This window comes from Nylanderia fulva, unplaced genomic scaffold (genome assembly GCF_048542155.1).
Source record: "Nylanderia fulva isolate GAGA-0341 unplaced genomic scaffold, ASM4854215v1 Scaffold102, whole genome shotgun sequence".
NCBI lineage: Eukaryota > Metazoa > Arthropoda > Insecta > Hymenoptera > Formicidae > Nylanderia > Nylanderia fulva.
The window spans coordinates 262166-289251 of NW_028189215.1; the positions used below are offsets into that span (position 1 = coordinate 262166).

The window sequence follows — 27086 nt, forward strand, 5'->3', positions numbered from 1 at the left end:
GCCGGGATCACGCCGATAATAAATTGGGCTTTTACCACCCGTGGCGCTCCTTATCCTGGCAGGACCGCCGGGCGCCCCGCGGGGCCCTGCGAATTCGCTTGATGAAAATTTCTCTTGCTGTTTCTCTGTTCTTCCGCCTCGAGTTCCGCTGTTCCTCTTTATATTTCCTCGGGAAGAATCCTACGAGCGCGCTCCTTTGCTGTTCCTCCAAAAATCCGCCAGATCAATTGCGAACTTTTGTATATCCGGATAGGCTGAGGCTCGAGGTAGTGTATCTTTCGCGTCTTTCGTTTCCGGGGCCCTCTCGCCTCTCGCGAGAGAGTGGCCATCCCCGTCTTTTGCCGGAATCTCTGCGAAAGGAGGAACATTTGATGGCGGTATCTAGGTTCTTAACGGGAGGAGCAATCCAGAAAATCGGTGTGTGAACAATATTTATCGGGCGTGATCCGGACGTGGTGGCCTCTGCTCGGTCCGAAATTGTCCTTTTCGTCCTTTCCGTCCTCTTACTCTCTCTCTCTTTTGGCTTCTCCGGTTGAGACACGTACTCTATGCAAAATCGCTCGCCGAAAACGCAAAAATCGCTTAAACAAAAATTATAAATAAAAGTAATTCGCGGGACAGATGCGCGGGGCGCATTCTCCTACGCGAAAGAAAACGCAAAAATTATGTTTCGGGTGCTCTCTCTCTTAAAGGTTGGCGAAAGAGCAAAGGTTCTCGAATTTCCTGCCTTCCCGGCCGGGCCTTTGGCCCTTGTGACAGACAAAGAAAATGTCACGTCACAATATATATATATATATATATATTTTTTTTTAAAGTCCGATTTTTTTTTCCGGTTTTATAAACTGGGAATAGTCGTGGCCGTATTATCATCGCCTCGTAATTTATGATTTCCAGATATAGATCACTTTCAGAGAAAGGTTTTGTTCTTGTCTTATTACTCCTCTTGCCATCGTTGAACCACGTGTGATCCTCATTTTTTGTCTAGGTAGTTCCTAGGAGTATGTAGATATTTCTCGATACAGCCCCTGCACTCGTAGGCAGGTTTTATTTATATTATTTCCTTATGGCAATAGATGCAATGAGTTTGATGTTCGACTGAGTCTGTGTTCATCAAGTTGTGTGGTGGCACGAATACGTATATAATAGTATATATGTTTGCATTCGTCTGGTGTATTATTAAAATATATAGTACAAACTTTGTGACTAGTTGTAATGTTTTGGTAGACCTTATTTTCTATCGTTATTACACATCAAAGTTCCATAATGTACGCTTCGAGGTAATCACTTGGTTTCACTCCATCGATCGGTCCATGGTATTCTTCTTTTTTTATTTCAGGAGTCTATAAGAGGCGCTTATAAATTGGCATTTTACTGTAACTTGCGAGCAGGTAATCATGCATTGTAAAAGAACAAAAAGGATATAAAAATAAGAAAAGAATATGGCTCTTTATTTTTCAAGTTTTCTTTTATGAGTTATTAGTGAATATATGTATAAAATTATTAATTAGTTAAATATAATATAAGTAAATAAATATAGGTATATAATATAAGTATAGAAAATATAATTAATAGTACTTCTTTATGCGTACTATTACATATTTTAAATTTTATAATTACGCATTTTCAAATAATAGTATATGTTCACGAACGCGCTGCGAGAGAAAGGATCGCGCTGCACGAAAGGATGAGTCACCTTTTGTATTAAACTGACTTTAATATTATAAAACAATTAAGAACGAACACTTTAACAAACTTTTACAATCTTAATTAATTTACAGAGAAAATCGAACTCAAAATCAAAGTGCGGAATAAGCGGCGGTCGTCAACGAATTTTTGCGGTTTTACAAATCTGCGGTTGCGTTATGCGGTTCACGGCGGAAAAGCGATAAGGCCCGGATTTCGGGTGCGAGCTCTCTTTTATGGGTTTCCGAAGAAAACCCACCTTTTCGGGAAGCGCCAATTATTGCGAGCAATTTTAAGTGTGCTCGAGGTGACACGAGGGCACAGCTCATTATTGGCCGCTGTCAAAATTAACGGAAGACGGCTGGCAGAAAGCATGCGCGCGCGGGTGATCGCGATAATTATTGGTAAAAAGAGGCGCCCGTGGTAAGCCGCGCATGCTCACTGAAACTAATTATTCGGCGGAACAGTTGTGATACCGTTAATTGTTGATATTTTGAGGAATGTTTTTTTGAGACAGATTGATTTATGTCGCTGTGTTTCTCCGCGAAAAACATACAAAAAACGATTTGCTGTAAATATCGATTATTCTAGAATCTTCTAAAATATTATTCGAACAGAATATTTTATTTTATTCCACGGCTAATATTTTCTGATGCGTTTTGAACAGTATATTACCTAACAAGTGCGGGGGATCGTAAATCGGCCAAGAGTGCGGATGTTTGGCGCAAGAGGCAAAGCCGAGTGTGACAATCCGCACGATCGGCCGACTTATGACCCGCACATGTTGGCTATAATATTTTGTGTGACCGCGTGGAAAGGGAGCCCTTTCTAAAATCCCATCATGTGTAGAAAGAGCGACTTTTCGCGCGCCGGTTGCACAAAAGTAATTTAATATAAATGATAAGGAGTATATAAAACAAAAATATATCTATATATATATACACTCTCTCTCTCTCTCTTTATATAATATATACATATATATATATATATTGTAACCGTTGATTTATTTTATTCCGTCGGATCGATAAGGATCCGAGAAATAGGGCCGATGTAAGTGGCCGACGGCACACCTTCGGCGCGGAAAGCGGGAAATTCGCGAAGACACCAAAAATTATGTTTTCTTGGGCGCCAGGCGCGGGATTCGCGCTACTCTGAAAATTTACAAATCAACAGATAATCTTCATAAACCGTAAATCATCCCGAAAATTTCCGCGACGGCGATAATCGACTCGCTCAGATCGTCAGGGGGTAGAGGGGAAAGTTCGGACGGGAGAGAGAACAGAATTCGAGAGTGGCTATTTAAAAATCGCTCAAATGTAACAATCATCAAATATATTTGAACAATGGTGAACGGAGAACAGACAAAAAATAATTGTATAAAAGTGTTGAGTAAGAGGTTGTACCCAAAAGAAAAATTAATATTCTTTCGATAAATTACGGATGGAAATCCGCTCACTGATCGTTCGTGGAGGACAGAGAATTTTAGTAACGCCGAAATACGAAGAAAGCGAAGCCGTAATTTTTATTCGGACGATACAGTACGGCTTATTTACGGCCGAGACGCGGCGCGTTGTTATTATTCCGCGCCTTTGAGAAGACCTGACGCGGAGATATCGGGTGACACGCGGGACCCGGAAGTAAATTCGCACATCTACATGTCGAATAATTATTAGCGCACGAGACTTAATAAGGTCCGTGCGACGTAATTAATTCTAATGATTTTAGGCAATACAAAATCTCCCGTAAATTATAATAGGTCCCGCGCGACTTCCCTCGAGATTGATCACGCCGGTCGTCCCCCACACAATGTTACAAAGAATCGGAAAAATCTCGAATAATGTGTTGAAAGTTATGTGGGTAGGTCAAATAAACGATTTCTACAGTCGTAATTATAAAGGTTTTCACTCTTTAATGAAACTTTATCTCTCGTGCGCCGTACTTGCCGAACGTAACACAAGACAAGGCAATACTATACTAATCTCGTTCGTCTTTCGGCAGCAAAGGGAACAGGTGCCGGAGAGGGGGAATATAGCCAAAGTCAAGCGCGCTGCTTATACGAGCGTGTTATCGCGGGATATTATAGACTATATACTATATATATTAGAAAAAAAAATGTGAGAGCTTTGATTTATTTTAACACCCTCACCGCTTGAACATTTTCGCAAGGTAGACGGAGAGAAAATTTTGAATTGCAATTTAGACGTTTAAAGCGTTTTTTCGGTCTACAATGCCTATTTCATGTCGTAAATATTTGAACCGATCTCGTGGTAAACCTTTTGTAAGAATGTCCGCCAGTTGATTTTGGCTTGGAATATACTTTACATCAATTTCATGTTCAGCAAATTTCTCTCGAATGAAGTGATAGCGCACGTCGATGTACTTTGTGCGACTAGGAAACTCGGGATTTTTAATAAGCTTTATTGCGCTTTGGTTGTCTATCATAATTGCGATCGCATCTACACATCGACGCCCGGTATCAGACAGATGTTTTCTTAATCAAATCGCTTCTTTCGTGGCTATGCTTGCGGCGATATATTTAGCTTCGGTTGTACTGAGGCTCACGGTTGCCTGTCGCTTTGAGTTCCACGTAACTGGGCCGTTCGCAATTTTAAAAATATATCCGCTAGTTGAGCGACGTGTATCAATATCCGCAGCGTAGTCGGAATCACAAAAACCAGTTAATTGAAGGTCAAACTTATTACCACTATAGATTATTCCAAAATCTGGAGTGTCCAGCAGATATTTAAAAATCCGTTTCACTGCGCTCCAATGGGATTCGTTATAATTATTTAAGCACCGACTAACGACTCCGACCGCGTAGGAAATATCAGGCCTCGAGACAGATGCTAAGAACAATAGAGCACCCACAGCCTCGCGATATGGTTTATTTTGACATTTCGCGTCTTCGACATCAGCTGATCGCAGATTCACGTGAGGATCAGCGGGAATTGACACGGGATTTGCGTCGGACATTTTGAAACGGAGCAGCAAACGATCAATATAATGTTTCTGGTGAACAAAAATGACGTTGTTTGGGCGGTCGCGTTCGATCTCCATTCCGACGAACATGTTTTCACTGCCCTCAGTCATCTCGAACGCGGTTTTTAGGGCTTCTAGAATTTTGTTTAAAATGTTTCGTAATAAGGTTAGTATAAGCCCATCGTCCACGTAAAGCGCAAGATACACTTTCTCTTTTTCAAATTCACCAATGTATATACAATGGTCGGCGTTGCTTTGTTTGAAATTGAACTGTTGCAGAAAATCGTGGAATTGTTCATTCCAGCATTTCGCTGCCTGCTTGAGACCATATAAGGCCTTGTTTAATTTACAGACCATATCTTTGTCGCTTGTTTCGATTCCTTCCGGTAGTCGCATATAAATTTCCTCGCTTAAAACTCCATTTATAAAGACAGTTTTAATATCAAATTGACCTATTTCTAAATTTTCGCATGCGGCGATTGCTAAGAGTACACGAATCGAGTCGTAGCGGACCACGGGGGAGAAGGTTTCGGTATAATCTAATCCGGCCTTTTGCGAAAAACCTTTCGCGCAAAAGCGGGCTTTAAAGCGGATATTGTTTTCTGCGGGGTTTTCTTTTATTTTAAAGACCCATTTACATCCGATTGTGTTATGATTTTTGGGCAAAGGGACCAAGGTCCACGTGTCATTCTTTTCATGAGCTTCGAGCTCATCCGCAATTGCCGATTTCCACTGATCCGCGTTTTCCTCTGTGGTCGCCTCGATAAATGTCGTTGATTCATTAAAAATCGCGACGCTCGCCTCGAAACGTTCTGGTGCTTTTACTGACCGACGGTCTCTAAGATTATACGTGTTAGCGCGATCAGTTTGTCTCGGTTCTTCCGTTTCGTCTGTTGGCTCTGAAGGATCGTTTTGTACATTTTCGACAGATGCGGAAACATTTTCAATTGGATTACCGATTCAAATGGACGTTTTCTCGGATCAGGTGTCTAACTTATCATCGGAAATTTCGTTAATTATGACATCTTTTGCCACTATAATTTTATTTGCCGATATATCGAAGAGCCGATAGTTAGCAGATTCGCCTTGATAGCTTACTAGAATTACTAGAATTAACTTTCGCGATTTGGAATCCTATTTCTTCCGGTGCTCTTTAGGCACGTGCGCGAACGCGTCACTATCGAATTTTCGTACGTGTGACAACTCAGGCTTTTTATTATGCCATAGTTCGAACGGGGTAATGTCTCGTGATTGCGTCGAAATGCAACGATTCAATACATACACGGCTGTGTTTACAGACTCGGCCCAAAGACGCGTCGATAGGTTTTTAGCGAGCAACATGGTGCGGGCGCACTCTACAATCGTTTTCATCTCCCTCTGCGCGCGACCGTTTTGTTCGTGAGTATATGGTATTGATGTCTCGAGGGTAATTCCATAAAGGCCGAAATAGCTACACATTTCTTTGTTGCAAAATTCAGTGCCGTTATCAGTTCTGACGGTCTTAATTCGCGTCCTGTCACGTCCGGCCGTATAAATTTTTTCGTTTACTCCAAGTTCCTTAAACGCTATTAAAAAAGCGCGCCAAAGCCGGCCATGACGCTTAACTCCACCTAAAAACTAAGCGTGGCGCTTCGTAGCGCCTAAGGATCTCCCACCACGGTGAGAGCCCTTACTCCGGAGAGTGGGAACTCCCCCTCTCCAGGCCGCCGCAGGCCCGAGCCGCCGAAACGAAGGACCTCAGTGCAGTCCCGAATTTCGGCAGTTCTCTGCGCGACACCGAACAGTACAGTCGCACTTCTAAATTCTAACTCTAAGTCCAAATTCTAAATCCTAACTCTAATTCAAAAATTCTAACTCTAAGTATAATATCCTAACTCTAAAATCTAAATTCTAAGTCTAAGTCTAAATTCTAATTCTAAGTTCTAGTTTCGAATTCTGTACTACTATACGAATAAACCAGTGTATTCATGTGTGAAAACCAGTGTTTAGTACTCTTCAAAACTTCCACTCCCGTGATAAAACACGACAGCGCTTAAATCTGTCATACGGCGTTTGAATTCAGAACAATTCAAAACTGTGTCTGGAGCGGACCACCGCTCATCACAGTTAGAATTAACATTCTCAGCAATTGCCAAAATAAGGAACTGATAGTGAGGTCCGCCGCATATCAACCCTCCTTATTTGAGTAATTATTCAGAGGATGCATCAAATTCAATATGCCTAAGACCCGTCGCGCAGGAAGAAAGAATCAATTACGAAAACTAAACCGACTTTATCGCGAATCAGCGACCGAGGAATATTCTCAATTCCTCGAAGTGGAATATCAGGCCGATCCTGAATACGAGAACATTTTCAACATTAAAAATAATAACAACGACGAACTCCTACCGTGGAGGTGCATACCAATAACTTTCCGACCACGACGCCTGCCGCCGCCCAACATCCCAGTGAACGACCCTCGCCGCACGCACTACCTCCAAGTACGAGCCGACACGATCAAGAAAGTGCTACTAAAGGTAAGTGAAATTCACGTTAACCTAAGGAATCGCGCGTGTTAGCAAATTCAGAGACGCTTCTACCACGTGGAAGAGAACATTCTAGAAAAATCTCCGACGCATTTTCCTCTTTTCCATCGTCACTGCGGAAGCTATAAAAAAAGGTCGGGCTATAAAACTAGGGTCGACCACCACATGCGGTGCCACCCTCGGAATTCGAACACGGAAAAACGCAAATAGTTCAATCTCTTAAAAATCTTTGTGTCTCAACAAACAACTTCGTAAATCCGTACAACAAAGTAGTCATTTAAACAATAATCAATTGAGAACACTTTCGATTTACCGACATACGTTCTTATACCGACATTACCAACAATATACCGACATTACCGACAATATACCGACATACGTTCTTTTACCGACGTTATCGACAATATACCGACATACGTTCTTTTACCAACATTACCGACGATATACCGACATACGTTCTTTTACCGACGTTACCGACAATATACCAACATACGTTCTTATACCGACATTACCAACAATATACCGACGTACGTTCTTTTACCAATTGGTTATCGACACCTTACTGGCACCTTACCAGTGTTTTACTGAGCAATTACCGACGGTTTTACCGACGACTACTGACTTCTCGATTGCTGCCGGGTTCACCAAAGATCTACGAGCTAATGACGCATTATCAATTCGATTACGCAACAAGCACAAATGTGCCCACTCACCCTTAGAGGTATAACCCCTCCTCCAGAAGTTAATCTCTTTGTACCGTTTGAACCCTTATTCTATTGCCAAGTTGGTGTCGGGTACATCCATTTTGAGATTAAGGCAGCTCTCTGCATTTCATGCTACTCCACCTTACCTAGAGTCTCGAAACTACTATGGACAAGGATTTGGAAGCATACTTTAATCATAGGCGGAACACCCATTGGAATAAATTGCGGGGTCTGCAACTTCCGACTTACCCTCACGCGAATTGGTGATTTGTGCGAGCTTTGCCAGTCTACGTACGAAAATTACTTACGCAACCCCAACGACGTTTCGCATAGAGCAATCGACGAAGCTATCTTTATTACAGTAGAGTCACAGGTAGGTCCCACGCAATAATCCGATCACCTCAGTTCCAGCGCGAATAACCTCAGATCGCGGGTATCCCCGGGGAGAATCGCATAGATTCGCGTACCCGTAATAGCGATCGTGTCTCGTGGAAAAAGCCGAGCTCTGCATTCAAATTTTCGCAGCCGCGACCCCACGAGACGTAACACATTCTCTGTGTCATGGGAAACAGGGATCGGTTCGCGACCATTACTGTCATCCAGAGGCACGAGACGATGTGGTACAGGGATGTGCCGCATCACCATTGCATCGACTACCTGGAAAGGTTGTTTACAATATTCCTGGGCAATATGTGTCTAGTATGCCAATGATGTAAGTATATATATATTAAAATACCAAAATAAAATATAATAAAAAAATATTAAATTATTATATTTCTGTGTGCAGGTGCGGACAACAATGATTGATGCGGCCCTCTCTATCGGGCCCGTTGAATCCAGGCGTGGATCCCGAGCCACCGAATCTCTCTCGCTGCTACCTCGAGCCACTGGCTCTTTCTCGCCGCTGAATCCAGGCGTGGATCTCGAACCGCCGTAACTTTCTCGCCTCCGACGGCCTTTTTTTTATATATTTTTATATATCTTGTATAATTTTATATATTGTTTATATGTTTATTTTATATAATTTTTATTTCATATATCTTTTTATATATTTGTATTGTTTGGGAAAGATTAAATTTCCGTGATTTCCGCGCGCCTTTGGTATACGCTACTGAGCTCTGTGTAGTTGTGTACACCGATAGATTGTTATCGCGTACGCTCGGGCAAAGCGCCGAATTCTGAGCGAGTTTCCGCGTTTTTCGGGAAGAGCGATGTAGCACGGAGAGACAGTCTTGTACGACGAACCGACCGGTAAACACGTTCACGAATTCCAAATCTCTGGAGAACACTCATATTCCAAAGACAAATAAATATTGCTTGTTCTTAATTAGAATAAGGAAAGACAAGTCCCCGCTATTCATCCTTGCATATCGACGCAGTCCACAAGTGAGAACTAGGGGAAAATTCAAAAAAAAAATTCAAAAACATGGTCCTTTGAGCCGGATCTGTGTCGAGAAATTAACGGATGGATTCAAACAAGATACACGTGCAATCAGTGCAACTACTCCAAGTGAGCAATTCAAAAATTGCGCAGCTTTATTCTACTCAGTGGCAGCTCCATTCTACGCATCTTACGAGGGTCGAATTTCAAGGCCGTTGCGCAGTTTCCGAAAGAAAAGTCCAATACAAGACGATTCAATTCGCCGCTAATTGGCGCATCAAGAAATTTCCGTACGAGAAGAAAGTATTTCGACTCACCGTATATACATTCTACATTCCAACACCGTGTTTACCTTTCAAGGTCGAGCTCTGCAAGACAATAGATCGAAATGGAAAAGGCTATATTTGCGTTCGATACGAATTTACGTTATTTAACGAACTCCATAACGAATCCATAAGGTTGGAGGAAAGGCATTCAATTTCCATAAGGTTGGAGTTGATAACCAAACTTATGCCATCACTAAAGGACGATTTCAACTTTTGCAAAATTACTGGAATAAATGCCAGGAGAATGCCGCTATCATTTAGGCAGAAGCGACCGACGCAGACGCGGAACAGCTTCCTTTCTTCAAGAACAAGCTGCTAGACAAGGCGGAGGTCTTGTACATGCAAGCCTACAACTTCTTTCAAGAAAAAATCGAGGCATTCAACGTTGCTTCAACTTCCATTCCTGTACCAACGACGCCCACAACGACGCCCACCAACGAGATCCAATTACCGAAAATCAACTTGCCTTCTTTCTCCGGTAATGTAATCGAGTGGCTAACCTTTCGCGATTTGTTTCTTGCTCTCGTTAAAAATTGCAGCTCCATATCGCAAGTCGAGAAATTGCAATATTTGTTATCCGCGATTACTGGCGACGCTGCTAAGTTGATTTCCCATTTTTCTCTAACCGATAGTAATTTCGATGTTGCATGGAAGGACCTTACGAATCGTTACGAAAATCAACGCGTTATTCTTGACGCATATTTCAACCGTTTATTTTCCATTCCTACTGTTTCGTCTAACGATCTGTTCGGGTTAAAACAATTATGCTCCAATTCATCGGAATCGATAAATGCTCTGCGTGCCTTGAAATGTTCTGTAGATGAATGGAATATGATTTTAGTCTACATTCTTGTACAAAAACTAGACAAATTGTCGAGAAAAGATTGGGAAGTCAACTTAGGTTCAGAGAGGAGATATCCTACGATGGAAAAACTATACGCGTTTCTAGATACACAAATTCGTTCGCTTGAGGCTGTATCCAAGGACGGGGATAACTCAAAGTCCGCAAACGTAAACTCATCCGAAAAGAGTTCCGGTGCTCGCTCAATTCCAAATACGGTACGAAAAAATAATATAGTTTGTTCTCACCATACAAACACTACAAGTACGTGCGCTCTTTGTTCCGAAACACATCGTTTAATGCATTGCGAAAAATTTCAAGCATTAAGCATTTCGCATCGACTAGAGTTTGTTTAGAAAAATAATATATGCAAAAATTGTTTGACCAAAGGTCATTACGTTTCTAATTGCCGTAGTTCCTTTACTTGCTTAAAATGTAAAAGACAGCATTATACTTTATTACACGAGGATTCAAGGTCAAGTTTAACTACAACAAAAGACTCTGGAAAATGCGATGACGCGTCCAACGTACATTTACACGTGAACGCGGGAGTTAAACCCGTGCTCCTGGCTACCGCACGCGTTTGTATAGGATCCGAAAACGGTCGATATGTTTACACGCGAGCACTTATCGATCAAAATTCCGATGCCACCTTTGTTTTGTCACGAGTCGCTCAAATGTTGAGAGCTCGCTTAATTTCAACACGCGTGAAGTATCTGGCATCGGTGACACTACATCTAATTACGTTCAACATGCCGTTTCTATTTCTATAAGCGTGACTAATGAAAATGATACGATTCTTTATACCAAAGCATTGGTCGTTCCAAAAATTACAGCGTACATTCCACCTTATTTTCAATTACAAGAGATTCCGTTTCTTTCCAAATTGAATCTAGCCGATCCAAATCCAAGCTCAAATGATGCAATCGAAGTACTTCTCGGTGCCGAATTATACGGTTCAATTTTGATGGGTGATTTAATGAAAGCTTCTAACAATGCTACACTTGCACAAGAAATTATATTCGGGTGGATCATTTCAGGCCCTATTTCAAAACAAAAGGATAGTCAAAGAATTCACGTTCACCAAGCAACTTCTGGCAATCTCGATTTCGAACTCCGACGTTTTTGGGAGCTGGAAGAAATTCCAACGACACATGTTCTCTCCGAGGAAAATCTTTGTTGCAATTTACATTTTCAAGAGAGACATATGCGCGATTCTTCAGGGCGCTATGTTGTCCGTTTACCATTCAAGTCTGGTCCTTCGATAAGAATCGGCGAGTCAAAATCAGTAGCTACGCGTTCCCTTGCGCAACTAGAGCGATGTTTAGCCAATTCTCGTGAAGTTTCAAGGCAATACGTCGACTTTCTTAACGAGTATGAAGAGCTCGGACATATACAAAAAATCGAAAACGTGCAAAACTTCTTCCAACCGACGTTTCTACCTCATCATATAGTTATTCGCGAGGACAATACTACAACCAAACTTCGTGTAGTGTTTAATGCCTCGGCAAATACCTCGAATAACACTTCTTTAAATGATCATTTTATGATTGGTCCAAAGTTACAAGCCGATCTTACGGCGATTATTCTTCAATGGCGTTTATACAAATACGTTTTTTCAGCTGATATTCAGCAAATGTTTCGACAAATACAGGTTCATTCAGACGATCGCCAATATCAATTGATATTGTGGCGTACGAATCCGCGAACAAACCAGCCCATACTTATTCATTAAATACCGTTACTTATGGTACTGTCTGCGCACCTTATCTCGCCCAACGCGTGCTCAACCAACTTTCAATCGACGAGAATTTGCGTTTTCCACTAGCTCAAGCAATTTTGCAAAATGAAATATACGTTGATGATGTCTTATCCGGCGGCGATGATAAACCGTCCACGATTGAAAAACGCGACTAATTAATCTCCTGTTTACGAAGCGCAGGCATTCATCTCAGAAAATGGGCCAGCAACGATTTTGAAATTCTACATGATATAAATCCTGCGAATCACGGTCTAGCAAGTTCCAAACCTTTCCAAGAAGGTGAACAATTAAAAATACTCGGTATTCAATGGACACCTTGCGATGATAACTTCTCCTTTGAAATAAAATTCCGTCCTCCATCTACCGACATTTCGAAACAAAAAATCCTTTCTACGATAGCGAAAATATTTGATCCCCTCGGATGGTTGTCTTCGATCACGATATCTCTCAACATTCTACTGCAAAAACTATGGAAATTTTTCTACGGATGGGATGATATTCTTCCTGCGGAAATAACAACCGAATGGAATGCTTTTTGCGAAAGAATGTTACACTTGAAGACTCTGCAAATTCCTCGTTGGTTAGGCTTCGAGCGTAACATTCAGTGCTTACATTTGCACGGCTTTTGCGACGCTTCGTCTAAAGCCTATGCAGCGGTAGTCTATTCAAAAATTGTCACAAACTCTGGCAATAGTCATGTTCGACTTCTTATGTCAAAAACCAAGGTCGCTTTGATTAAAACGATTTCGATTCCACGACTCGAGCTCTGTGCGGCTCAGCTGCTAGCTCGCTGTATTTCGTTTACTATTGACGCAATGAAATTGCAAAACATTTCTGTGTTTTGCTGGAGTGACTCGACTATTGTATTAGCATGGTTACAAAAGGCTCCATCAGACTTAAAAGTATTCGTAGCTAACAGAGTGTCTTCTATTCAAACAAAGCTTCCTACGGCGACATGGCTACATGTGCCAACAGAAGATAATCCCGCGGATCGCGCATCGCGCGGCATAAATCCAGCTTAGCTAATGCCTTCAAGTTCTTGGTGGAACGGCCCGGCATGGCTAAAATTTAACGAGGATAATTGGCAAGCTCAACCAACAATAAATTGCAACAAAGATGATTCCAAATTGAAAGCTTCAAATTCAGTCCATTCGCATCATTCAAATCAAACGGAACCTTTTGAATTACTCAATCATATGTCCACGTGGCCGCGCTTACTACGTGCCACCGCATACGTCCTTCGATTCAAGTTTTGAACGAGAATCCCGGATGTTGCTCAATTTCTTTCTATTTTGCAAGTCGATGAAATAAAAACCGCGCACAAATTCTGGATTAAACAGATGCAAACGGAATACTTTTCAAAAGAAATCGTCGCTTTCAAAGCCAATTCAAGGTTACCAGTTCGATTCTCCATTCATTCTTTCGATCCTTTTCTTGATCCCTCCGGTATAATACGCGTGGGTGGTCGACTTCAAATGTCTGACCTTTCATATGATCGTAAATTTCCGATTTTACTTCCAAAACATCAACTTTCTAAGCTCATTATTGATCAAATTCATAAGGACACCCTTCACGGCGGTGTACAATTAATGCTTCGCACGTTGCAAGAACAATATTGGATTCTGGGGGCGCGAAGCATGGTAAAAGGTTGTATCCGCAATTGCGTGATATGTACTCGGCATCGCGCCATAACCGGCGTACAATTTATGGCCAACCTTCCTACATTTAGAGTAACTCCGTCCCGTCCATTTTGCCATACGGGACTTGATTACGCCGGCCCCTTCGCAATTCGAGACGCTTCCGGCCGCGGACGTAAGTCGCACAAAACATACATCTCGCTATTTGTTTGTCTCGCTACACGAGCTATACACTTAGAGCTCGTTCATGATTATTCCACGACTGCGTTTCTCGCATCTTTCGAACGGTTCGTAGCGCATCGTGGCATTTCATCCGATCTATATTCCGACAACGCGACTACCTATCAAGGCGCGGATCGCGAACTTGTTACAGCGATCCGACAGACTCAAGCCGACGTAGAACTGCAGGCGAATTTCGCGCCAAAGCCAGTTCAATGGCATTTCATTCCGCCTTCCATTTTGGGGGCATGTGGGAGGCAGGTGTTAAAAGTGTTAAGCACCATTTGCGACGTATTCTTGACCCCTGCACACCTACGGTCGAAGAGTTTACCACTCTTTTATGTAACACCGAAGCATGTTTAAATTCGCGCCCGATCGCCCCACTTCATGACAATGTAAATTCTTGCAATGCGCTTACACCAAGGCATTTTTTAATTGGTAGTGACATTAAATCAATTTCAAGTCCGAGCGTCTTACATATCTCCGAGTCACGACTCAATCGATGGCAATTAATGCTTGCGAAATACGAACAATTTTGGAAATTGTGGAGTCTTGACTACTTGAACACTTTGCAGCAGCGTTTCAAATGGCAGAATCGATCTGATGAATTTCGCATAAACGATATTGTTCTAATAAAAAATCCTAATTTATTTCCCTGCAGATGGGAGCTTGCGAGAATAATCGAATGTAAGCCTGACAAGGATGGCTTGGTGCGAGTTGCTCAGGTCAAGATCGCGTCTTCTACTTTTGTAAGATCTATTGTTAAACTTTGTAAATTGCCAGTAAGTCCGGATGGTTCAGCGTAATCTAAATTCTATAGGTTGTCTCCAATGATTGCAGTTCAATGTGTAAAGATTTATCCCTTACTGTCATTTGAATCCCTTGGCGATTCAACCCGAGGGGTATGTTTGGGCCCTCTCGTTGTCCGCCACCTTGTCGTGGTGAGAGGGCTCACCCTTTGCAAGAGGATACTCTTGCGAGGGGTGCCAAGAGCGGACCGTACCTCCTGTAGGGAGGTACACCGGCTCTCCGGTATAGGAGGGCACCCTCAGGGACTCTGCAGGGGGGGGGTCATGTGCCCCCTCCTGTGGGATACGGGTCTCGCGCACCCGGAGGTCCCGAGCTGGTGTGTGTGTTTATGTCGGGAGCGCTGGATCAATGATCCCACAGGCCATGTCGACGGGGACTTCGGTCCCCGGCAGGGTCTCCCATGTCGAACGGGTGTGGGTGAGATCTGGTTGGCTCCCGACATTGGGTGAATGTGTGTGTAGATGAATGGGCCTGGTGGGGCCAAAAGGGCTTCGGCCCGCCACCCTTGGAAGGCCACCAAGTAAAAAAACCAAAAATCAACATGATGGGACGACGACGTTTTAAGAAAAACGTTACCGGCCCAGGGGTTTCGGATGCCCCAGGGCCCGGCGGAGAGGGGGGTGTCATCCCGGCCCCCACTCCGTCGTCAACAAGCGACGGGTGTGAGGACGATGACACGAGGTCGACGGGTTCGTCGACAGACATGTCGGTGGTGGGGTGTAATAACCCCAAAGCGGAGAGGCCGAAGATGCTCCTTCCAGGCCTCGAATGGGAAAGGGACCTGGCTCCGTAGTGGAGCGAAGAGGATATCGATGTCCCCACGGAGAGGCTCTTCCGGAGGTCGATGTACGTCTGGAAGACAGTAAGGAAGGAGGTTGATGAACTCAATGAGTTCATCTATGAAGAGGTCCAGACGGAGGGAAAAATGAGTCCCATGCTGAAAGAGGCGACGGGCTTTGCCGGGCGCACATGGCGCATGGCGTATCAGCTGGTGAGCGTCGTAGCAGAGCTTACGCGTAGGGAGTGCGTCCGCCTCGGGCGGGACGAGGAGGAAAACGCAAGGCTCTGCAGGGACATGGGGACTCAGACTCAGGAGGAAAGGGGGGTACCAGCGTAGACCCAGACCGAGAAGGAGAAGGGGACGCCTGCGACAGTGACTCCTCTGCCGGGGGAGTTGGTGAACAGATTCGAGGAGATATCCTCGGGACTGGCCGCCAGCTCGGACCGGCTGGAGCTAGTCGAAAGGCGTCTCGCGAGGATGAAGGCTGGTCGAGCTGGAAGAAAGGCTCGGGTGGCTCAAGAGGTCTCTGGGGAAGGGTGCCGGATGGAGATCGGCACGGGGACAGAGACAGAGACGGGGACGGGGACGGACGACACAGGGACGGACAAGGGAAGGACGGGGAAGGGGACAAAGGGGAATATGGAGACAATGGGCAAGGGTGGTGCGGAGAAAGAGAGGGGGGGAGAATGAGGGAGGAGAATGGAGGAGGGGCTGCCTCAGACGGAGGCAGTGGGAGAAGGAGGGTTGGCGATAGGGCGACAGTCGCCAATGTGATGGGGGCGCCGAGGTGCTATCGGTGCCTGTGTGTTGGGCACACATGGCGTCGGTGCACCTCGGCGGTGGACAGGGGTAGCCGCTGCTACCGCTGCGGCTCCCCTGGGCCACAAGGAGGTGGGGTGCCTGTCCGGCCTTAGGTGTCCGTTTTGCGTGGACTTCCGACGGCCGGCCAGGCACCGACTCGGGGGTCCGGGGTGCCTGACGGCACCTCCGGCGGGGGTCGAAGGAGGGGGCGTGCCGTCCTGTTCCTCTCCGTTGCTGGCTGTCGCGCCCACGGGCGCGGCTGGTCGCGGCGGTGGGGGTCGGGGGGCCCGCCACATACCGGCGTCGACGATCGACGCCGGATGAGGGTGGGGGGGAGCATGGGAGCGCCTAGGTGGGAAGGAGGGGCCCCACCGGTTGCGGGTGAACTCTGACTCCTAATGGGGCGGAGGGAGGTCGCAACCGGGGGGACCAAGAATGAGGGGGGCCACGTGTCCCTGGCGGGCGGGCATTGCCCTCCCGTCCGGGGCGCCTGGGCCTCTCTCAAGGACGGAGACGTGACGTGTGGGGCCCTCTTACCGGGAGCCATAAGGCACCGGTGGGAGGGCAAACACCGTCCACGGAAGGGGGTTTCTCTCCTTCTGAGAGGAACCTCCTGATGAGGGCTCTCTCAGTGAACTGCCGAACCGGACCAACCCTCTTGGGGGTCCGGGGGTTGCGATACTGGGGGGGGCGAGGGGCGATGGCTTGAGCGGGAGTTCTCGAGCCATGGCTCCGCCCTCAAACTCTTTGAGAGGGCGCGGCGTGAGGTCGATGTCGCCTTGCGCCGCAAACCGCGAGGAACCCGTACGATGACGGAGGGAGGGTGTCGCCTTCCGCGGCACCCTCCCAAGGAAGGATAAGGCGGGGGGGCGGCCAGTCGGCATGGGATACCAGCATCCTGGTCGTCCCCCATTAACGCCCGTGAAGGACATCCTCTGGGGTTTTTAGTGCGGTAGGTCCTGTCCCCGGCTCTCCGCCCGCTACGGCGGACCGGCCAGGCGGGGCAGGGAGTCCCACATAACCCCCGCCTCTACCCGAGGCAGATGGTACCATGAGGTTTCCCCAGAGTAACAAAAAAAAAAAAAAAAAAAAAGGGGGTATGTTGGGAAAGATTAAATTTCTGTGATTCCCGCGCGCCTTCGGTATGCGCTACTGAGAACTCTGTGTAGTTGTGTACACCGATAGATTGTTATTGCGTACGCTCGGGCGAAGCGCCGAATTCGGAGTGAGTTTCCGCGTTTTTCGGGAAGAGCGATGTAGCGCGAAGAGACAGGCTTGTACAACGAACCGACCGGTAAACACGTTCACGAATTCCAAACCTCTGGAGAACACTTATATTCAAAAGACAAATAATTATTGCTTGTTCTTAATTAGAATAAGGAGAGACAAGTCCCCGCTATTCATCCTTGCCTATCGACGCAATCCACAAGTGAGAACTAGGGAAAAGTTAAAAAAAAAAAAAAAAAAAAAAAAATTAAAAAACGTATTTTTTTATAATTTTTTATAATATATAAATTTCTAATTTATACAATTTTATCAATTTATATTATAATAATTACACGTTCACACACACGCGCACACACACACACAAATTTTTGTAATATACAAATACACATTTTTTATAATAAATTACATATTATATATAAAAAAATTGTACAATTAAACCTTGTCGTTTTCTATCCCTTGCAACACCCCGCTAGCATATAAAAAAGTAATTAAAAAAAAAATTAAAATATAAAAAATCATTCTCTGTATCAGCATCTCTTCTTTCTCTCGCAAATGCATGGGAGAGCGCGCGCCTCTCCACGTGGGCCTGTCTTTCGCCGCGCCGGCTCTCTCGAACGCGAGATGTAAACATTCGGCACTTGGTTTGTTTTTGAAATAGATAGCGCCTGGCGATATAGTCCTTTGTGAAGATTTTTTAAGTGGGACCTGTGGGAGAGCGGTCTGTTTTTGCAATGGGCATCATGTTTCGAGCGGTCGTCGAAGAAAGTGATATAGCGTCAAAAATGGGACCACGTACAGTAGACAGGGTCTTCCACAATTTAGTAAGTATAGTAATTTAAATACAAATAAATGTAATATTTTATATATTTAATAGTAATTATATTTCAGACGATCCAAGCCAATTCTCTTCTTGAACGAGGATACTGGCTATGGAGAAGTGGCAGAAAGGTAGGGAGTGGCGGGAGCCCACTGAGGAACAGTGGGTGAGATGGCAGAGGGCGCGAAGGCGGGAGGAATTGGATCACCTGTGGAGCGACGTTCAGTGGCTCCGCGATTTAGAAGACCATTGCCCGGATATCATGGCAAACACGTTCGACCTGATGGAACTGTTCGATTTACCAAAGCCGTTCATTTGGGGCTCGATTCTCCGAGAACTCAAAGGCGAGGACTGGAACGGTAAGAATAAAATTTAAAAAATTTTTTAAATATAATAAAATATTATAATGTTAAATTAATACATGAGCTTCCGGTTTCAGTGAGTAGAAGAACAGATCGTGTAATTTTTTTCCTGCGTATAAGAATTGATCCTCGTTTTTTTCTGGCCCGTAAGGGCAGTCATTTACAGCTATTGGCCTGGCAATCTGAGGCCCTCCCTTGAATAGAGGAGGACCCTTAGTTAAATCATTGCCCTAACTTACGAGGATTAGATTAGATACGTTTATTGTTGCCCCAATTGGAGATTACAAGGCGCTTTTTTCTTATTTAAAGGAGCGATCCCAAACCTTTATGCTTCCATTTATATACAATCCTTAACCTATAACTTAAACCTATAACTTAAACCTAATTAATACATTTAAGACAATTCTATTACATGACACGGAGGGATTGGATAGGATACAAGAAAGTTATTTGAGATGGATGCTAGAAGTGGATTGGGGAACGCCTGGGTATATGGGTAAGGGAGGGATTAACTCCTCCTCCATGTCTGCTATCAACATATTAAAGAGAAGTGGACTAAGCGGGCACCCCCTGTCTCACTTCCCTCCCCGTTCAGAACTTCTCCCCCCACTTCTCTCTATTCTAACCCTGAATCCTATTTCTGCTAACACTTCCTCACATCTCCTCACCGTCTTTTCCTTCACCCCCTCCCTCTTAACGCCGCCATCAACTTACCCTGTCCACCGAGTCAAACGGCGCTCTCAGGTCTACAAACAATAGCACCAATTGTCTTCCTTTCCTGCTTATTTGCTTGTTATCAAATAATTCAGGCACATAGATGTTATCCACCGTTCCCATCCCTTTCCTGAATCCAGTTTGATTCGGCGGCAACATTTCTCCACCTCTCCCTTCAACCTCTCTGCTAACACCGTCGCATACACTTTATACAATGACGGTGTCACGTTACCCCCCTGTACTCTGACACCTCCCTTTCCTCTCCCTCGCTTCAAAATTGGCACCACCAGCCCCTCACTCCACTCCCTAATCCACCCTTCCCCCTTCCAAATCCTATTGCATATCTCCCATAACCCACTCCCCTATTCCCTCTCCTCCATATTTCCACACTTCTCCCGGTATCCCATCCACCCTTTCTTTCTTTTATCTTGTCTATCGCCCTCCTAATTTCTCTCTTTTCTATCTGATCTTCCCTCTCCTTCTCCACCCTGCTTCCTCCCATTACTACTCTCGACTCTGCCCTCCTAATAGATCCCTAAAATATCTGTTGCCTACCTCTTCTATCTCATCCCTCCGCCCATTCCTCCGTTAACCCTTTCCTCCTTTCCCTCCTAACGACCTCCCAAACCTGCCCCTCCGTCCTCGCTTCCATTGCTTCTTCCTCGTCTACATCCTCATGTCTTCCTCCTTCTTTCTCCTTTCTTTTTTTTTTTTTTTTAAGTCAGGAAATTTGTCTAAACCAAACTTCGGCGTCCTGACCCTTGAGGAGGGCCAGGAAGCTTCGTGGTGGATTCCCGCCCGTAGTATCCCGAAGGACTATCGGACGGGGTACCGACCTAAAACCTGACTATAGCCCCTGGTCGTTTAACGGGTATTGTCCACCGCGGAGACCACTAACAGCATTACTTCACGGTGGACACCATGACCTGATGTCTGTAAAGGACACTCCCCGGCAGCAATGCGCTGACCCGTCCAATGCCCTCACCCAGAGAGGGTAAAGAGGAGTGAGCCGGGCTATCAGCTCACCCCCGACCATACCCGAGGCCAACGTGCAGATGGAATTGGAGCCCCCACCATGCCTCTTCCTGCCGGCCTGGTTGCGAGGTGACCGCAGTCACCAACCCCACATGATTGACGTCACAGGACATCACAAACTCGACGTGTACATATACACAACCACATAAAACCAACTAGGGGCCACAGCCCAGAGCTCCTAAAGAGCCCATATTATGGCGCAAGAGGCCATCCACAGATAAGGGCACTATGGGCCGACCACAAAATAAGAGGGTGGAAAAATGGACATCCACCCTAAATGTGTACAAATGCACAACACAACATTAACTTGGCGGGAGCGAGGAGTACACGGAGCTGCCTCACGACAACCTCCCCGAAAACCCCCGCAACCCAACCGCTACCTACTAAACGTAGAAACGGAGCTAAGGACAGAGGGCGTAACCGGGCCAAAGGTCCCCATTTTACTGGGGAGCAGTAAGGCCGCAGCCTCATAACAACATTAGACAAAAATACTAATCCGACATTAACTCCGTTGGGGCACATGAGGATGCAAACGGACACACTCCTTGGCACACTCCGTCGCCCCTCCGCATATCCCCGACGGGCCCGCCACTGGACTGGGGACTCTCTCCTCAGTCCCTTTGTCAGGGCGCCCTGGAGTCTGCCTACGCTTGGAGGGGGCAGACTTCCTACCTAGCCAACTAATTTGCGAGGGGGCAATGTACCTCTTCGCACATTGCGCTGGAACCTGCGCGATGATTCGCCGGCTTCCCGCTGATGCCGCAGGAGAGACAATGGGGTGGCGCTTCGCATCTAGCTGCCAAATGCCGCCATTTTACCGCACTTAAACAGCAATTGCTGCGATCAACCTCAGAGCCACACCTATTGGACGAATGTCCAAAGGCAATGGCATCTGAAACACTGAATGGGTCGACGGGCCAACGGAGTAACCGTCCAGCCCTCGTCCACCCCACCCCAATGCTGCCCTGAGTCCCTACTTTGCGAGCAGCAACCGCCGGACACCGGACCCAAAGAGATCCAACTCTGGATTTAGGGGAGACACGTATCTCCCCCGCCTTCATGTCGCAACACTGCATCCTCCTGATGCAGCCACAGCTGCTAGGATTTCCTCCCTACCCATGTAGGGCAGTATCCCCCGCACTCGCATCTCCTCCATACGAGAGGGGGCGGCCAACCCTTACAAACCACTATCAGGCGGAACAACCTACGGATTTGCCTCGACAGGGCATCCGCCTTAAACACCAGTCGGAGTTCCCTCCAGGGATGGACACCAGGATGCTTCCCGTGACAACCCGGCGCAATACGGTGCCAGCAATCCCAGGCTGGTCTAGGTCCACCTCCTTCTAGCCCTTGATAGGGCTGATGCGTACGTTTTTCCTCCCGCCTCTCCCCCTCAACCGTCACGGAACCACCGACTTAGAGGGGAGCCTGACGGGAGGACGGATCCGCTTCCCCCCCTGGGCAGAATTGCCCCAAAGGAGCAGAAACATCTTTAGAGGAGGCCCGTCTGGGCCCCACGCCTACGACGTCGCCTCCCACCCTTTTTTTTGGAGGACCCGGGCCAAAGGGACATCCCCCGGGGAACCTCCGCAAACGGAAGCGGCGGAGCCCCCCCACCCGGACCGGGGCCCCGGCACGGGGCTCTTCAAAGGACGCCGGTTTATGTGCCATCCCCCCCTTTTAAGGGCGGTGAGAGCTGGAAACGTCGAGGTACCCCCTGCGGCGGCTAACGGGGCAATGGTTTCGTGCAGAGTGTGTGTACCGACATACATCTCTGGGCATTGGCGGGGTTTTCGGCTCCTCTCCCGAGTGTTACGGTCACGCCTCGAACGCCGGGTGAACGCATAGGCCTGTAGGGCGGGGGACAATTGTCCTTAAGCCGTGGCCAGGGGAGCTGAGGACTCTAAAAGTGTCTCGCGGCGCACTAGGCGCGAATCCGAGGGATGCTTTTTCCCTTCGGATTAGCCGTCCATAGAGGAGGGACCCATAGCTTGGCTCAAGTCCCAAATCTTATGGAGACCGGCACGGGTGCCTCATTTGTGGGGGGCACTATCACGACGGGGGGGCGGTGGCTTGGGGGGAGACGGTGCTTAAGCACCGGGGACCGGCGAGCCTCCTGGGAACGAGCCGTCTCCTCGGTAAGTAGACCATATCTCCAGGATGGGTAATAAGCGGGTATGGCGCAGCCCTCCGTGGGACTTGGGCATGGTGATGTACCGGGGGTTTTAAAGCCGTGCCGGTTGATCCGCTGACTCATTGTCCCATAGATCCCCTGGTTTGCTCGCGTGAACTAAACCTTCTCACTTTACTCAAAGGGGTTTTTAAGAGTGGTCGGGAGATTGTGCTTAATCCTCCGGAATCCGTAACACTTTTTTTCGAGCCATTTACATCGAGACCACGGATGCCCACCGGGGCGGGTGATGTCAAGTGACGGGACATATCCCCGAGGCTGACATCGCCAGCAACGGGGTCCGCCTTTCCCTCGTATAAAACCCCGGAGGGGGGACCGGGCAGGGATTGATTGGGGTTGCTCGAAATTACCGAGGATCAGCATCATACAACAGGGGTTTCTTTCCCCCTCGTAAAACGCGGGGGGACCGGGACGGAAGTTTTTGTTTGCAAACAACCGGGGGTGCGATCACCGAAGAGGGGGGGCCCCGTCCCCCTAAAAAAACCCGGGGACGACTAGGGATTTTTTGGGAGCGGGGAAAAAGGGGGGGTTGTTTTCACCCTTCGGAAATGGAAGAATTATTTTTGAGTCACGGCCGCCCCGGGGGCCCCGGGTTCAGTGGGGACCCTCCCAAGGCTGACAACGCCACAACGGGGGCCCCCTTCCCCCCCCGTATAAAAACGGAGGGGGGAACAGGGGGGGGATTTTTGGTTGCTCACTCACCCGGGTAACCCTCAACAAACGGGGTTGCCTTCCCCCTCAAAAAAACGCGGAGGCAGCCGGGGATTTTTCAATGGTAAACTTTCCAGGGTAAGAACGGGGGCCCCCCCATAAAAACGGGGGGGCTAGGGACGTAATCGCCCTCCACGGGAGGCCGGGGAGATTTCCCCCGTCCAGGAACAGGGGGAAAAGGCTGAACGGACCTACCACCGTTTGGCCACGAGTAGCCGTGGTCGGTCTGCGTAGCAGGACTACCGTGACCTCCGGGGGCAAGATGGTCCGCGAACCGTGTTAACCCAAGTTTTCCACAGGGTGGGGCCCAACACGGACCCTTGTGGAACTCCCGCAGACACGGCCCTCCGACGTATCGCTCTCTCACTGTCTGTGTATTCCACCCATCTGTCCCTTAGGTAGGCGTCCAGCACCCGGCGGAGATAGGGAAGCACCGCGTGCTCGCGCAACGCCTCCCTTATCTTACCTCATGGGAGGGTATTAAATGTGTTCGCTATATCAAACGATATAGCTAGCGCAACACCCCCCCGGGCGGCACAGCTCTTCGTGAGGGACCTCACATGCTCAATAGCATCGATGGTCGAGCGTCCCTCACGGAAACCGTACTGGCACTCCGCCAGGTCTGGCCCCACGTGGGACAAGTGCTCGACGAGGCGATTGACGATTATTCTTTCGAACAACTTGCCCACTTCGTCGAGCAGACAGATCGGCCGATACGCCGAAGGCGAGTCCGCGGACCGTCCCTCCTTGTGGAGGAGCACTAGCTTAGCGCCTGTCCACTGCGGGGGGAACTCACCCCGGCTCAGGCATGCATTGAAGAGCCTCCTGAGCCGGTGACCGAGAGCGTTGCGCGCTACGACCCAGACTCGGCCATGAACGCCGTCTGGACCCGGAGCCGTTTTTTTTTTTTTTTTTTTTTTTTTTTTTTTTGCTTCCAGACGGCGCATGGGTTGGGTTAGGTTAGGTTAGGTTGGGTTGAGTTCGTTGAGAGACACTGTCCTCATAAGACGTATGTAAGGTACGCTCTGTATTTAGTGCGGGTTTAAAACCTTAATTTAAGTCTGTGAATGTTATAAACATTGTTAGACGATAACATTTATTGCTAAGTATACTGGCAAATGGGGGTTTGCTGATAAGGTGCTTAGATAATTAATAAATAGTCTGTGAAATGTGAACTTCTGCATACCTCGTCTAGTGACTTTGACAGGTGTATTTGATATTTATTATTTCGACTTTTATAAATGGAAAGTGGATCTGCAACATTCTTACATGGATCGTGGACATACTATCTATCATCTATAAAGGACTTGACAAGGTCTGTGCATTAATTACTTCATAATTAGTGCATATGTGATATGACTATTGCTGTCTCTCTCACACTGGTGAACATACTGACAAAGTGAAATTATTGAGATAAAACAACCTTTTCTCATACCGGAGATTATTCTAATATATTTCTGATGGTGTTTTATAATAACCATGGAAATTTTGAGTTGCTAACTTTAATATTCTGATTAGAAATAATATTATCCATCATTGACTATTGCTGTCTCGTTTACTCCTGTGGGAAAACTTTGTGCATTAAAATAAATTGTTACAGATTTTTCACAGCACTCTGGATATTTTTCATATGTTTATGACATCGTTAGGATGTGTACTAGTGGTGTAGAACAGTGGATAGTGCCTCAGTTGTTATTTAAAACTCTAATATGTTAATTAAAAATTCTCACTAGATCAATGCGCTCGCGTGCGCAAAAGTGATTTGGTAACACTGTGTATCTTCTTGCTGGCAGATTTTGATTGGTCTGGTTATTCTATAGTGAGATTATTTGAATTATTACTTTTTGATTCATTATGAACAATTATAAGTGGGTTAATTAGCTTATAATAATATAAACTATAATATTATAAATGCTCTTTTAGCATTATAAGTAATTTTTGATAATATTAAATCATTTAAGTCGATCTAAAATAATTCGCACGTGGCAGCGTGTTCCCATTGCGCATATGCTCTACGCAGTGCGCGCGTGCTCAACCGGGTTGGCGGCCTGCCTACCTATAAGCTGGCGATTTGTCATTGGTTGTTCCATATAACAGAGCGAATATTTGACTCATTCACAACTTATTTATTTTATTCATATATAAACATATGCAATAAAATGACTTTGATAATTATTTTGTGACTAATAACTGATAATTAATATATAGTAAAAGGGAAAACTTTCTATATAAAGTATTGATTAGTAGTAATAGCTATATATGGTATCAAATAATGAACGATCTTGTGATGTTCTGTGTCAATTTATTATTATTATTGCTCAAAGTGGTTATTACAAATTTATTATGAAATGTGTAAATGGTTATCATAGAGAGGTCTATGTTATGTGTATAACCTTTTTCTGCTTGGATACCTCTTTGTTGTTGAACGATTTTCTGAAACAATGAAAGAAAAATATATAATAATTTTTAATTACAGACTGATAATTATTATCCATAACCTTAATATATATTATATATAAGAATATATAAGACTGTTAATAGCTTTAGTTTTGTAAAAATATAAACATTAGTTTGATCTCATTGATCCTGCTCAATTGACTTAGTCAACTTAACTGCATATTATATGGAATATATATAAATTTACTTAGGATAATAACTGAAATATCTTGTTATATTCTATATAAGACGCTAGCATAAATTAAATAATCAACTAAGTGGGAATATTAACTGAGCCCCTGAAATAAGTGATGCGCAGTGTATGATAAGTGAATCGTGTACTAATGCTCACATACTTACGATGGCAAACTGATGACAGACAGACTTCTCGATAAATGCGTCCAGGATTGAAGTGAGGTCTTGCTGCCAATATGCCATGCGATGATGCTGTTTTGATTGTCTTGAAGCCATGGGACTCTGAATGCATTTGTTTTGGTGTGCTGCTACGCTGTATAAGATAAGTGACATATGACACAAATGATATGTGATTGTCCTATTAACAATAATATTAATAGAGATAACCGAAGTGCGTACATTAGTATATTGCATCTCACTATTAATAGGATACGTTAAATAATAGTTGAATTTGCAATATTATTTAAATACTTACTTATTATTATACATATAATTTTGATGAATTGTCTGTGAATCTCTTGATGAAGTGGTTCCTGATCAGATGTTCAAATCCTTTTGTCGTGACAGTTGTCTGGTGCATTTACTGACTTTGATTTGGACCCTTGGGTGGAGCATGTATACAGAAATAGATTATCATGTTGATTTCATGTATACAGAAATAGATTATTAAGTTTCATAAACAATTTATATTTAGTCATCTTTTTTGACAAATATTATACTGTATTAAATGAACTTTTAGTGTTGCGTTATAAACGAGGAGAGATTCTTTGTGCTAATACTTACATATATGACAGTCAACTGAAGACGGTGGTCTATACGATGGTTGCGTTGAAGATTGTTGCAAGGTAGTCCTGCTGTTTGTTATGCGGTAGTGACTTCTCGATCGCCTTGTAGCCATAGGTCTCTAAGTGTATTTTAAGTGTGATTTGTTAATATACGGAGTGACATA

The 27086-nt window shown here is 45.6% G+C and overlaps 2 protein-coding genes across 2 annotated transcripts; one reads left to right on the forward strand and one right to left on the reverse strand.

Moving 5' to 3' along the window:
• Positions 1 to 8452: 8452 nt before the first annotated feature.
• LOC146725153 (uncharacterized) lies at positions 8453 to 12356 on the forward strand. The gene is made up of 5 exons (XM_085484182.1): positions 8453 to 8556; positions 9223 to 9277; positions 9860 to 10076; positions 11252 to 12037; positions 12094 to 12356. Exons 1-5 carry the CDS (start codon positions 8453 to 8455, stop codon positions 12354 to 12356), a joined length of 1425 nt encoding a protein of 474 aa, XP_085340308.1.
• A 13415-nt stretch (positions 12357 to 25771) lies between these two features.
• LOC114938062 (uncharacterized) lies at positions 25772 to 26855 on the reverse strand. The gene is made up of 3 exons (XM_029311803.2): positions 26613 to 26855; positions 26303 to 26450; positions 25772 to 25939 (listed from the first exon to the last, which is right to left on the reverse strand). The coding sequence occupies exons 1-3, from the start codon at positions 26624 to 26626 to the stop codon at positions 25772 to 25774; spliced, it is 330 nt and encodes a 109-aa protein (XP_029167636.2). The 5' UTR covers positions 26627 to 26855.
• Between the last annotated feature and the right edge of the window lie 231 nt (positions 26856 to 27086).

Bases quoted from the DNA above. Each gene is read 5' to 3' on its own strand.
- LOC146725153 (XM_085484182.1), top strand. From the start codon at position 8,453: ATGGGAAACAGGGATCGGTTCGCGACCATTACTGTCATCCAGAGGCAC. The intron at 9,278-9,859 runs GTGAGAACTAGG...GCTATCATTTAG, and splicing joins CATATCGACGCAGTCCACAA to GCAGAAGCGACCGACGCAGA. The intron at 12,038-12,093 runs GTTTATACAAAT...CGACAAATACAG, and splicing joins GGCGATTATTCTTCAATGGC to GTTCATTCAGACGATCGCCA.
- LOC114938062 (XM_029311803.2), bottom strand. The intron at 25,940-26,302 runs GTAAGTATGTGA...TCATTGTTTCAG, and splicing joins TCTGTCATCAGTTTGCCATC to AAAATCGTTCAACAACAAAG.